The 12,816-nt window shown below is 38.0% G+C and overlaps 4 protein-coding genes across 14 annotated transcripts; 2 read left to right on the top strand and 2 right to left on the bottom strand.

Annotated features, from left to right (window-relative positions):
- Positions 1-1,904: 1,904 nt before the first annotated feature.
- Positions 1,905-2,977, top strand: LOC139193052 (protein ALP1-like). Its single transcript, XM_070816009.1, has 3 exons — positions 1,905-2,157; positions 2,244-2,717; positions 2,832-2,977. Exons 1-3 carry the CDS (start codon positions 1,905-1,907, stop codon positions 2,975-2,977), a joined length of 873 nt encoding a protein of 290 aa, XP_070672110.1.
- Positions 2,978-4,424: 1,447 nt separating this feature from the next.
- On the top strand, positions 4,425-4,909 carry LOC139193051 (uncharacterized). Its single transcript, XM_070816008.1, has 2 exons — positions 4,425-4,478; positions 4,577-4,909. Exons 1-2 carry the CDS (start codon positions 4,425-4,427, stop codon positions 4,907-4,909), a joined length of 387 nt encoding a protein of 128 aa, XP_070672109.1.
- A 509-nt stretch (positions 4,910-5,418) lies between these two features.
- Positions 5,419-7,351, bottom strand: LOC103414741 (CRIB domain-containing protein RIC7-like). Of its 3 annotated transcripts, none has more exons than XM_070815089.1 (5): positions 7,211-7,351; positions 6,814-6,914; positions 6,610-6,685; positions 5,949-6,475; positions 5,419-5,812 (listed from the first exon to the last, which is right to left on the bottom strand). In XM_070815089.1, the coding sequence occupies exons 1-4, from the start codon at positions 7,266-7,268 to the stop codon at positions 5,991-5,993; spliced, it is 720 nt and encodes a 239-aa protein (XP_070671190.1). In that variant the 5' UTR covers positions 7,269-7,351; the 3' UTR covers positions 5,419-5,812; positions 5,949-5,990. The 3 variants fall into 3 exon arrangements, with proteins under 3 accessions (XP_070671190.1, XP_070671189.1, XP_070671188.1); XM_070815088.1 differs by having other exon boundaries at positions 5,419-5,884; positions 5,977-6,475; XM_070815087.1 differs by having other exon boundaries at positions 5,419-6,475.
- Positions 7,291-12,217, bottom strand: LOC103414742 (glycolipid transfer protein 1). Of its 9 annotated transcripts, XR_011576971.1 has the most exons (9): positions 11,794-12,217; positions 11,502-11,634; positions 11,242-11,297; positions 10,891-11,021; positions 10,652-10,787; positions 10,300-10,431; positions 9,772-9,852; positions 9,509-9,563; positions 7,291-7,411 (listed from the first exon to the last, which is right to left on the bottom strand). XR_011576971.1 is itself a non-coding variant. In XM_029095715.2 (8 exons), exons 2-7 carry the CDS (start codon positions 11,617-11,619, stop codon positions 9,817-9,819), a joined length of 609 nt encoding a protein of 202 aa, XP_028951548.2. In that variant the 5' UTR covers positions 11,620-11,634; positions 11,794-12,217; the 3' UTR covers positions 9,223-9,563; positions 9,772-9,816. The 9 variants fall into 9 exon arrangements, 8 of the variants coding, with proteins under 8 accessions (XP_028951548.2, XP_028951549.2, XP_028951545.2 ...); XM_029095715.2 differs by lacking the exon at positions 7,291-7,411 and having other exon boundaries at positions 9,223-9,563; XM_029095716.2 differs by lacking the exons at positions 7,291-7,411; positions 9,509-9,563 and adding an exon at positions 9,223-9,508.
- Between the last annotated feature and the right edge of the window lie 599 nt (positions 12,218-12,816).

The following is a 12,816-nucleotide window of genomic DNA, read 5'->3' as shown; positions in this document are numbered from 1 at the left end:
AGATGACTTACCAGAATATGGAAATAGATGAATTCGAATCAAATCCCCTTGGATTTGACGAAGCTTTGTCGGACAACTTCACCAGAAAAATTGAAAAATTATGCAGAGGTTCCCTATAGTTAAAACCCAGAAGTTTCTCACTCAAATTCGACATATAAGGGTTTCAGGACATTACCTTAGATGATAAATTCCCTAGTTTGGGACGGGTTTGCTTCAGAACTCGTTGGAGTTCCGCTGGAGGGGACTGCCAGATGCTAAGGTTGAAAAACAGAAAATTACAAGGGTTTTAGACCTTAGATTTCAAGTCGAATCGAACATTCAGGTTTTGAGGATGATACCTTAAACATTATAGGGGAAATCTTGAGCCAAAGCAGGGACTAGAAGGTTGAGCTCCTCCCTGGATTCAGCGAGAACTATGAAGCTCTTTGTTCAGCTCCATTTCGTCCTCAAACTGGACATGCAGCACCACCATTCGATTTCCTAAGCCACATATATGCTTAATTTGAGGGTTTAGAGGTACGATTTAAATGGAGGTTTAGGATGGTGGTGGTATGTGGCCTTCGGTGCAGAGAATAGAGGTGAAGGAGAAAATGAGTGAGAGAGATAGAGAGGGAAAGTTACGGGAGAGGTGAGGGAGAGGAGAGAGGGAATTATGTGTGTGTGTGTGTGTTAGAAATCAGAAAAAGAGGGAAAAACCAGGGACACAAAAACAAGGTGGGCCCCTAGGCACACCTATTAAGGCCTTAAAACAATTTTTTTTTTAAAAAATAAAAACTCAAAATTACCTTTATAATTGGCGGTGGGGTTTTACACTAAGAGCAACTCCACCCTTTGAGCCATCCCCCAAGGCAATCCACTATTCAATTACCCTATAAATAGTAACTGCCATAATGAACAATAACTGTCTTTTGCATCTCTACCCTTGCACTTGAATAGCCCTGGCAATAGGCAATAAAATATTTATTAAATATTTTTTTTTTACAAAATAATACTAAATAATTTTTTTTTTGTAATTTCGGATAAGATATTTTAAATCATTCTCGTTGTGCCACGTTTCATTTACCCAAAACGACTATTATTGGTCATAGATTTCGATAAGATTTTTATCCAATGTCATCGTGCCACATGTCGTTATCTTTTCAGAATCTTTGAGGATAGATTTCGATTAGATTTTAAATCGTTCTCGTTGCGCCACGTGTCATTATCCGAAAAGATAATTATTGGTGATGGATTTCGATAAGATTTTTATCCAATGCCATCATGCCACGTGTCGTTATCTTTTCAGAATCTTTTAGGATAGATTTCGATCAGATTTTTAACGAATAACGACATGCCATGTGGCACTATCTACAACCTAATCATTTTAGAATCCTCTATATAATCCATCATCCATCCTTTTAAATCTCACACCAATTTTCTCAATATCTCTATCATTATTCATAGTTTCTGCTTCATTCTTCACAAAATCAAAATCTGTATCATTATTCATAGTTTCTACTTACAATGTCTTTTTCTTCAAGCATGATGTGGGAAATCGATCAAGAAGAGGAAGAATTGTTTCTGAAGGAATGTTCAATCTCCATATAGCCTAAAATGAGAAGGAAGAGGACGAGGAGAGGAGAAGGAGAGATGACGAAGCAAGAATGGCCAGAGACTCACATTCTCGTCAAGTCATCCAAGTTGTGGCTCAAATATGCATGCCCACCCGTTTCGGAAACCTTGATAGAAATAGGCAACAACGAGGTGATGAGCTGTTGGACGATTATTTTATCCATAATAGTGCATTTCCTGATACGTACTTCAGACGTCGTTTTAGAATGGAATGACATTTGTTCAACAAAATCATGATTGCTGTTTGCAACCATAATTCTTACTTTGTGTAAAAGAAGGATGCTTGTGGTGCTATGGGTCTCATTCCTGAGCAAAAAATTACTACTGCGCTGCGGATGCTTGCATATGGAGCAGTTGCAGACCAAGTGGATGAGATAGCGAGGATGGAGAAATCAACCATTCTTAAGTCCCTGATGAGGTTTTGCAGAGCAATCGAATCTATCTACACCGCAGAGTACCTCCGGAAACCTACTCACATGGACTTGGAAAGGCTTCTGAAGAAGGTCGAGATACGAGGTTTTCCTGGGATGATTGGGAGCATTGATTGTATGCATTGGACGTGGAAAACTGTCCAAGTGAATGGCAAGGCGCTTATGGAGACAGAAAATGAGCAAAAAGTATCATTTTGGAAGCGATGGCATCTTTTGATACATGGATTTGGCACACATTTTTCGGGGTTCCGGGAGCTCAAAATGACCCCAACGTCCTTACCCAATCCCCAGTGTTCAATGATATCCTGCAAGGAAGGGCACCAAAAGTCACGTATGAGGTCAGCGGACGTATGTACGATGGGCCATACTATCTAGCTGACGACATTTACCTAAGGTGGTCAACATTTGTCAAAACAGTGCCACGTCCACGAAGTGCAAAGGAAAAACACTTTGGAAGATGTCAAGAGGGGTGTAAGAAGGATGTGGAGCGTTGTTTCGGTATCCTCCAAGCTCACTGGGCTATCGTCAGGGGTGCTGCCAGATTGTTTGATGTAGAGTCGCTTCGATCCATCATGATGACGTGCATCATTCTTCATAACATGATGGTGGAAGATGAGTACGATTATGAAGCCGTTGATGAATATGAGCCAGACATGATGAACAATTCAAGAACACGTAAATATTGTGCTCATGACGCCACCGATGAGCCCGTGCAACATGAGCCATTAGAAGGGGATGGACGTTACAATGAAAGGGTAATTCAACGATATACTGCATTTCAAAGGTCAGACATGCACAATGCCAGGCAAAATGACTTGATAGAGCACCAGTGGGCATTGAAACAAGCTGTTCATGACAACTTCTGGACTGACAGACACAACTCTGAATTTAGGACAATCTTTGACAATATTCCAACATTCCCACCGGTTGAATGATTTATTTTTGCTTTTGGTTTTGGCAACATACCAAGCTTGTGCTTGAATTAGCTACACAATGGGGGAGAAGAAATAATTATAATCAAAGTAGGTAACAAATAAATAATACAAACAAATAAATATAATTAAAGTAGGTAACAAATAAATAATACAAACAAAAAATTATAATCAAAGTATGTAACAAATAAATAATACTAACAAATAATTATAATTAAAGTAGGTAACAAATAAATAATACAAACAAATAATTATAATTAAAGTATGTAACAAATAAATAATACAAACAAATCATTACAATGTAAATTTGGGTATAGTACAAACAAATAAATAATATATTGTTACCTGATCCGTGTAATTTTCCCCACTTCGAAAATTACTACTAGCTTGTGCCAAGGCGTCTCTCCAAATACTAAACGATTGGCTAAGTAATTTCCAACGACTAGATATCGATTCTTTGGTTCTACTCCCATCCATTTTTTCGAGATAATTGGTATCAATAAGACTCCACATTTCTCACAACTGCATCTCATTACCCGTACGCGAACTATGAGTAACTTCAACCCAGCTAGTACACAATGCAACATCTTCAAGAAGCGTCCAATTCGTACCTGCATCAGTAGTCATTTTGTTGAAAAAAATTGGATTGAAACTTTGAGAGAAAGATAGGAATATGATTGAAAGTAGTTGAGAAAATATGAAATTGTGGTGTAAAGTAGATGATAATGAGAAGGTATTTATAGAAAAGTAGAAACATTTATTTTAAAAATTTTCAGATATTTTTTCAGATATTTTTACAATTTTTAAATTTTTTTATTCAAATAATTAATCTCTGCCGTTGGATTTAAAAAAAAAAAAATTTGAATTCCAACACTACAGATTGTGCCACGTGTCATAACAGTAACTTTTCTTAATTTTAAAACTATTTTTTTATTTATAAAGTATATTAATATCAACCGTTGATCTCAGATCGAACGGTTGATATTAAATAAGATTTTTTTTTAATTTTTTTTACCTTTGAGATCCAACGGTCCAAATTAAAGAGCCGTTGAGATCGAACGGACCGTGAGAAGCCACATGGCTTCCCAACGGTAACTTTTCTGTTTGAAAAGTCGGCTGACTTTTTTGAAAAATGGTCGGGCGAGTGGGGTGCATGCACCTGATAGAAAAAAATAAAAAAAGGGTTAGACGCCAGGGCTGGCGTCACACCCACTCGGGCTCTCGGGCTGTCAACTCTTCACAGGCCCGGAGCTCGGGCCTCACCTCCGCTCGGGCTTCCTTCAACGCTGGAGCAAGTTCACAGGGCCTCGGACCCTTTCCTCTCCCCTGTCCCCCAAGCAATGTCCATGGGTGGACTTGCTCTAATACTAGAAAGATTATTACCAGACATTGGCATCACTTGATATTCGGACAGAATCAACCCTATGTGATTTTCAATTGAAGAGATGTGATGTCGATTTTTGTGGAAACACCAAGTGGAAAGATGGTTAAATTTGAGGTTAAGGTCTTGTAAACTGTCCGGGATGTCAAGGCAATTGTTGAGAGCTTTATAGAATGCCTGTTGCTGATTGCAGTATGATTTATGCAGGCAATGAGCTGTAGGATTGCAAGACCTTGGATTTCTACGACATCGAAGAAAGCTCCACTTTAGAAGTTTTGCTCTTCTGGTTTCAGATATTCATTAAGATGTGGAGTGGGAAAACCATTACACTTGACGTGACAGGAAAGAGCACTGTCAAAGAGGTGAAGGACAAGATATTTTGCAAGGTTAGAGTGCCAGTTCGTGTTCAGAGTATTGTAGTTGCCGGTAAACGCCTTGATGATGAATGCTGTCTTTCAAGTTACAACATTCAGAAAGGCTCCACTCTCCACATGGTTTTGGGTTGGCGAACCAAATTCCCTTATCATTCATCATTCACAAGAAATTCAAGATAGAGTTGAACTTCTGTCAGGCGCTATTCGAATCTTTTCTTTTGGTTTCGATGAAGATGTATAGTGTTTACCATTGAAACTTGAAAGTTGTAAATAAAATAATCTCCAACTCATCCTATATGTTTTGCAACAGATTTTACTGTTTATCTTTTCTCATATTTTCAGATTACAAAATTAGATTAGATAAAATCCATCCAGTCAGTTATCAGTCTAGAAATGTAGTGTTCAAATAGTAATTCATACGGTCGCATGTAAGAAAAACGATCTAATTTGAATGCTCTCACTTTCCGCAACACACAGGCTGTGTGCTGTACTTTTATCATTAATTATAAAAGCCTTCTGTTGTTGCTTACAAGGTTTAAGCACTTACATTTGGCTCTGGAGAAAAGGAGCTTGTCAAGTTGATCTACAACCGGCAGCGTGAGTATGCCTTGATTCACAAGGAACAAAATTTTGGAAACAATCTGAGTTCTCTAGAACGAATTTTCGTTAGAATGATTAACATTCAGATATTTGAAATAATTTATTCTTGATTCTTTCATGAAATCTTTTTTTACAAGAGGAGTTTTTACAAGAAGAGTTGCATAAAAATTATGCATAGCAGCACTCAAAGTCCTTCGGTGAATGAGATGAATGTCCGCCGGAGACTGGATCTGTCTTTGACATAAATTGGGGGCATGGATCCCCTCTTTTATTGTGGTGTTTTTGACCTCAATTGCTTCCTCTTGTCAAACTGAATATTGAGATGGCAGCAGAATAAAATCTTTAGGCTGGAGAAGAACCTCATACGCGAGTTTGGAAACAACATGAAGAACCAAGAAAAAATCCTCTGATAGAGTGAGAGAATCGAACACCGGGCGGGCTGTCGTAGACTCATTTGACTCCTCAAATTTGTTTTGACGTATTCTAGAGGCAGTAAGAGTGCATAAATTGGAAACCAAACTTCTCAAATCTCACTTGCAGCTTTGCAAGTCACAGCTATCAACATGACAAATGAAAAATAAAAAATGATCAATTAAGTAAGCAAGCAGAAGTCTCATACTTTTGGTTTCGAGGGTTTATGTTAAGACCTCAGTTTGTGCATTTAGTTCACGTTATTCCCGCCAGAAAACCCCTCAGAACTTTTCGCTTCTGCGAAAACGGGGTGGATTGGACTCTCGGTACTCTTGCATGATCCATGCTCTGAACCTTCCAATGAAATATCAGTCATAGAATTCTGGCCTTTTGATCTGTTTGCCCTTCTTGATGACCTCGATGACCCACCTTCAGATGACCCCTTTTTCCTCCTTTGCTTTGGTATTCCAGGACGGTCTTGTCCGGGTGATTCCGATCCAAGATTGTTAGAATTCCGGCTTTTTCTTGAATGACGGCTACTACCTTCTTTAGATTCATGAGATGGAGTATCCATTGCTCCTTCCTTGGAGCGATGGCGCCTAGAATGCTTCTTTGACCCATCAGAGCTCTTCTTGGTTGGGGAACCTTCAGATTCACCTGTGGAATGGTGCCTAGACCTTGGAATGTCATTTTGCTGCACCAATTCTTGGGCAGCAAGGCTTGTTTTATGCATATCTGCAAAAGACAGTGATCAATTTTAATGTCATGTCAAAATTTTGACATGCTATGTTGTCAGATTGTCAATCTGAATAGGCAAGGCTAATACTATGAGGTGGAAAAGATATGTAGTGTTAGAAAAACTGGCAAACCTTGGGAAGCCAATTCTTCAACAGTCAATTTCCCAGTGGATGGGACTTCCGGAGAAGCACCTTTGAAATCATTCATCTGCAAGATGAATGTCATATAGTCACAATTTTATGTAAAATGGAAAAAATGTGCATCAAATTAAGAATGATCAACTGGTGTGCTTGGATGTTTAAGATCAAGAGACAGGGAGAGAGAGAGCAACTTACCCAGCTCGGAGTACTTTTTGTAGACGGACCATCCCATCCAATGTGCGCAACATGCTTAACATCTGTGGGAAATCCAATTTGTATGTCATCATCTTTATCATCTGCAAAATTTGTACAACTTGGTCAATCCCTTTGCCCTTTCCTTTCAATTTCTGGTAAAAGATTATTTATATCACCCCTAAGAAATTAAGCAAAAACAAAAAAAATCCTCCAATATTTTATTTTGCACTGTTAATTCTTTCTGACGACAGGAACTGCAAGCTAATTTCACCAAGAACATCTGTTGAAATGAGACAATGCACAACTATATAACCAAAACTCATGAAAAGGACATAATATGACAAGAAACCAAATGAATTTAATTAATGTTCGAAAAATCAACGGAGATTGCACGTACCAAACATTTGCGAAATGTATCTGAGGCCCTTCAAGAGGCCCTTCACCTTGGTTCCCATTTTGTTGGTTCAAGTGCTTCAGGACATGCACTTCCGAGGAAACCTTCAGGCGGAACCTAAGTTGCGAGTGTAGTGCGCACGGACAGCAGCGCTTATTCTGAACTTCAAATGCAAAGAAAGCAACAATGTGTATGACAAGCTCCCTGATCATGAAAACCACAAAAAGGAGAAAAGAATCAATACTACCACAGCAAATTGGAAACTCCACTTCCCAAAGAACATTCATTAGTTGGTAGTTCCTACACCGTTTGCGAAAATTTCCAAATTGATCCCAATTAACGTGACACAACAACGTCGGATCCCACCTCCTCGTTGATCCAAAGATATGTAACACGAAAAATCCGAAACACAGAAAATATGTAGGGTTTGGTACCTTGAGAAGAAAGGCATTCAGCATGGTACAACAAGGTTTAGCAATGTGAAGCAGACATAATTATAAATGTTGCCAAGCCTACGCAAATAAACCAACTGGGCAAAGAGAGGTCTCATCTCTTCTCCATTTACAAATTCAGATTTGCAAATGTGGAATGTGGTGCCATGGGGCCTGAACTAATTTTTTCCGTGAGTCGGAAAATCCGAAAAGAATCAGAATTGAAATGAGAGCACAGGTTTTGTTGGATGATCCGGTGGCGATGCAGCGCTCGTTTCCGGTGGCAAGTTATCAAAACCTATAGCTCACCGGATTTTAGGCTGCGAAAGTGAGAGATAGAAGTAGAAATGGCCAGAACCATAGGCTAAATTTGGGCGAGAGGGGGCTTGTTAACGGTTTTTCAGTGAATGCGCGGCAAAAGCGGTTGGGAAAAACAATTGTGTGGCAGTTGTGGAATTCTACTAGTTGCTCACATCTCATTTATCCTCCTCTTCCTAATTTTTGGAGTATCTTTTAATTCATCCACAACAACTCACTACAATAAATCATTTGTATAATAAAAGAATGAAATTTGCAAATTACCATGTCTTCCTAGTTTTGTTTTTTTTGGGTACAATTGAAATTTTTTTATGACATGTTTACTTGTAAAGTCATGAATTGGGAAAGCTAAGAATATAGGAGATAATGAATTACGATTGAATTAAGAATAATGCTAGGGAGACTAAATTTGTAGACAAAATTTGCAAACTAAATTATGTATCACCAATAGAAATGAGCACGTTTATCAACGCTTCAGGAATAATCCAATCATCAACTTGCATTTCATTTAATTTGTAAATTTAATCTCCCTAGCATTACTTTTGAATTAAATATCTACCTTATTTAATCATGACCGAAAGATGTCAGGAATTTTAATACATTGTGCTCTTTTTCTTTAATCAACGGAGGCCAAAATTTGACTTGAGACCCATTCCGACCCATTGTACTCAAAAATTTTTGTTCGTGCCTTTATGAACTCTATTTGGCAGCTCCAAATTAGGGAAAGAGATCCTCTTCGGATCTTTTCCTCCAAAGCCCACGGATCAAATGATCTGGGTCCTTGAAATTTGATACAACAACAAAAAATTATTATAACTTTTTAAAGTTTTTACTAACTTCTCTGTTTTTGACCGTTTGATCAATTTCAAGGGCCCATATCACTTGATCCGTAGGCTTTAAAGGAAGAGATCTAGAGATGATCTCTTTCCCCAAATTAGGACACGATCAATTGCCACATTGGCATACTTAACTAGTTTCCTACACTAGTCGTGAGTGAGGATTCTTGCCGGATCCTCCAATCACATCCGTTCATTATATATCGTGCATCTAGTTTTCGTCAAGTACTGCTTATATACAATAATTTCTAATTGCACGATGTACGATGAACTGATGTGATCCTCACAAATGAGGTTCCAGCGAGGATCCTCACTCACTAGTCGCAAAATTTAATTAGAGAGTAGCTGTACAATTTAGGTTAACGACATAAGATTAAAAGATAAGATTAAAAGATGGATGAAAGAAAATAAAATAGGGTTGTAATACCTGTGAAGGAGAAATTTCATCTAGTATAAGTGGATTCTACTCTATTAGGTCTAGCGCACAACGTGGTTAGTAAAGTTCGTACAAATCTAAGTGTAACATGTCTATACAACCTATAAGAGTACGGAAAGGCGTTGTCAATGCCCTTTTACGAACTAGCTCATGTCTCATTTACGGGCTAGCCCAAATGGTGAGAGAACGTAGGAAGGCGAAGATAAGTCAAGTGTTCAATTCTTTATAGAAAAGAAATCCATACGCTAGGAAAGGATTTCGGGAAAGGGAACACCACTACCTGCATCATCCATCAGAGGATTATTCTTTAGTTTCATCCGATCTCTCATGTCAACCTAAGCATACAAGAAGAAAGCAGGATAATAACTCAAGGCACGAGCGGGCAACAAGCATATAAAACCACATAACAATCAGATACTGTGTAATAAACATCTATAAGTAAGATTTAACATTAAACATAAAATCAAATATCCAAGTGCAGTGTAGGAAAAAGTTGCATTATTTTTCATGTTTTAAGTTGAAGGATTAGGACATAATACGGACATGATCCATGGATACAAGCTTCCTCTCATCAGAAAACCTTCTCAATTACGAAGCCTTCAAATCATCCATGCCAACACTAGTCTGTTTAAACAGAGTAAAGTTCGTCAGCGTATATTAACATTTTGCGATGGCAAATCTGTTGATAATTGTCTTCCTTTCTCGTTGTTTCTAAATAGAAAATCAACGGAATTGCAACTCAAGGAAATTATGAAACTTCCCTTCCAACCGAAGGATAACATCTCAGAACGTTGAGTTTTGCTAATCTTACAAAACCTGAGTGACTTTTTAGTATGATGAGTTTCAAGGGCAACAGTTTGGGAAATTTTCAAAAATGAGCATTTTCCTAACTCAATCTTATGTGGCTAATTGATGGAATAGAGTTTCTTTTTTCCTTCAACTTCTCCATACACATCTATTTGTCATTCTAACCAATTATTTGGTCAATCTATGGCAACCTTCTCATAACTAAATGACAATGTTATAGAAAAAGGCTCTCACTCAATTCGGCAACAGAATAAAACATCTTACCAAAAACTTGTGATTCTCTTGAAGAAGAGGTGTAAAGGCATCACAGAATTTCTCTATATCACCCATGACATCGCCGTTGCCTCCTATCACCTCCATGAACTTCTTTCTGTCAGGAGCAAGCTTCATGGCAATCTATCATTATAGTGACTAATAAGTCCAAATTTGAAGAGGAAAATGTTCTCGTTCACAGGGCCCAAACAAATTAAAAAATTTAGGCAGTAAAACACTTAAAAAGGAAGCACTCAACTTGCAGAACATAATCGTCTTAATACTACTAAAAACATCAAAGGACTAAAAACAGTGGGAAAACTGGTAGTGCATCAAATAATCGAAGGGACATTGGAGACATTACACTGAAAGTTGAACTAGCAATCCATCCATGCCATTTTTTCAGGGTCTTGCCATAGGAATCTGTACAAGCCTCTGACATTGCCCAATCTTGATGCTCCAGTAAGTTCCGGAACAGCTCTACCAAGAAATCCATTGCTCTGAAAATGAACAAGAATAGTATCATACATATGAGGTATCACATTTCAACAAAGTGCAAAATCATAAAAGCAAAAAAGCAAACGTAATGATCATATCGATTACCTTGTCAACCAAAGAAGACCATTGGTGCAGCTGGATGACGCTTTTGCTGTTTTCGCTTCTATCTCAACTTGTACCAAACTGTACAAGAGGTTGAATGCGGCAGGATTGGATTCATATTTAGATTCCAATCTCTATACAAACAAAAAATTGTTGAGAGCGAAATTACAAATGGGCACTCAAAATCGATCAACTAAAAGATGATCTACTTGTTAACATACATAAAACCCAAAGGACGTTTCTATCGGAATGATGCATGAAAAATAGATCATTCAAGTTAGCCAACATAAAGCATAATTCTACTAAACTCACATAGCGCCAATGGTGAAAATACAAGTAAAAGAACATTCTTACCGTTATGTTACCTCCGATGTCTGATTTAACAAGGGTCATAGCAGCTCCAAACTTATCTAGCATCAGAATTTCGAATTGCAATTCATTAGCAGATAAGATCAAGCCCAGAACAAAATAACCAATCTCAAATTATAAAATTTTAACAAATGGGTAGCTAGCATTATGCTTAAAAACCATGTACAAACAACAATCGTGCCTTAAAGAAAGCGAAAACCCAGTTCAATTTCTGGGATCAGAGCAAAAGAGGGGGAGAAATGAACCTATAACAGGTAAAATCTGCTTGCAGACATCCAAGAAAGGCTTGGTCAGAATCTCTCCTTGTTCGGACTTGACAGCCTTGAATCCTTCCAAAGCGGGAGCAAACACAGTGCCCTCCATCTTCTTCCCACTTCACTGGGCAATTAATATCACCATTCAAATTCACAACACAACAAGAGGTAAAATTTATAAGCAAAGCTCAAATCTTTCAGTCACAATAGCTTAATCGAAGCAAGATCCAGATGAACAATAAATGGGTAACTGAGATAGAGTGAGAGGAAGATCGGAGCTTACATGAAAGTTGCTGGTGCGGTTCGATCTGAGTGAGGCTGCAGAAATGGTGAGGATCAAAATCGAAAATCAAAATGTGGGTTGCGTTGGATTCGATTATTCCTGAAATGGGAAAACTATGGGTGGAGAAATTGCAATGCGAGAATCGGATTCTTGTTCTGAGATTTGAATTGCTTTGGAAAGTGAATGTTTAAAAGAAGTGAAAGGGATTTGACAAATTGAGTGTTTGGGGGACTATCCGTGGATCAAATACGAATCCGTAGCGTCCGGGATTCGAAGACGTTGGATTGGCGAAAGGGGTAACCGCCAGCCGGCTCAAGCGGGTTCGTGGCCGTCACTTATTTTCTTTCAGTTTCAGCACCCCCCTCTTTTTTCTTGTCGTTGGATTAAAAAATTACAAAAATCAAGGGCGAGAATGGTGCAGAAGGTGAAAAATAGGGGACTAACTACAATATATGCATTTACTTTTTTTTAATACATTGATATTTTTATATTATGGGAAGATGAAATTTGGCTAAACCACATAATGAGCAGTCTAATTTGGTATGGAATTCACCATCCACGTGATTCAAACCTAAGACTTCTCACTTCCAAGTGAAGAGGTATACCTACAGACCGTAGTATTGAGTGACCAATATATGCATTTATTTAATATAGTAGTCTCTGGGCACATGTGTGAGGGACTAATTACATCATATGCATTTACTTAATACACTAGTCTCTTGTCACACAGGAGGGACTAAATGCAGCATATGCATTTACTTGATACACTAGTCTTGTGTCATATGCTCATATGCGTGGCAATTTGCTCTTTCATGTTTTATTCTTTACTTGTAATTTTATTTCTTTTTTTTAAATAATTTTTTTTATATTTTTCTTTTAAAATATTTTTTATAGTTTGGGTGATATTCAATCCAAAACAATGGTTGATAATCCTATCCCTCAACTTCTCGAGGAGGAAAAGAATATTTCTGAACAACTCATTCAATCTCTAAGGAGGGATGAGGAAATCATGTGGGCTCAATA

The sequence above is a fragment of the Malus domestica genome, chromosome 16 (genome assembly GCF_042453785.1).
Source record: "Malus domestica chromosome 16, GDT2T_hap1".
In the NCBI taxonomy this organism is placed as follows: Eukaryota; Viridiplantae; Streptophyta; class Magnoliopsida; order Rosales; family Rosaceae; genus Malus; species Malus domestica.
This window is presented reverse-complemented; position numbering and strand designations above follow the sequence as displayed.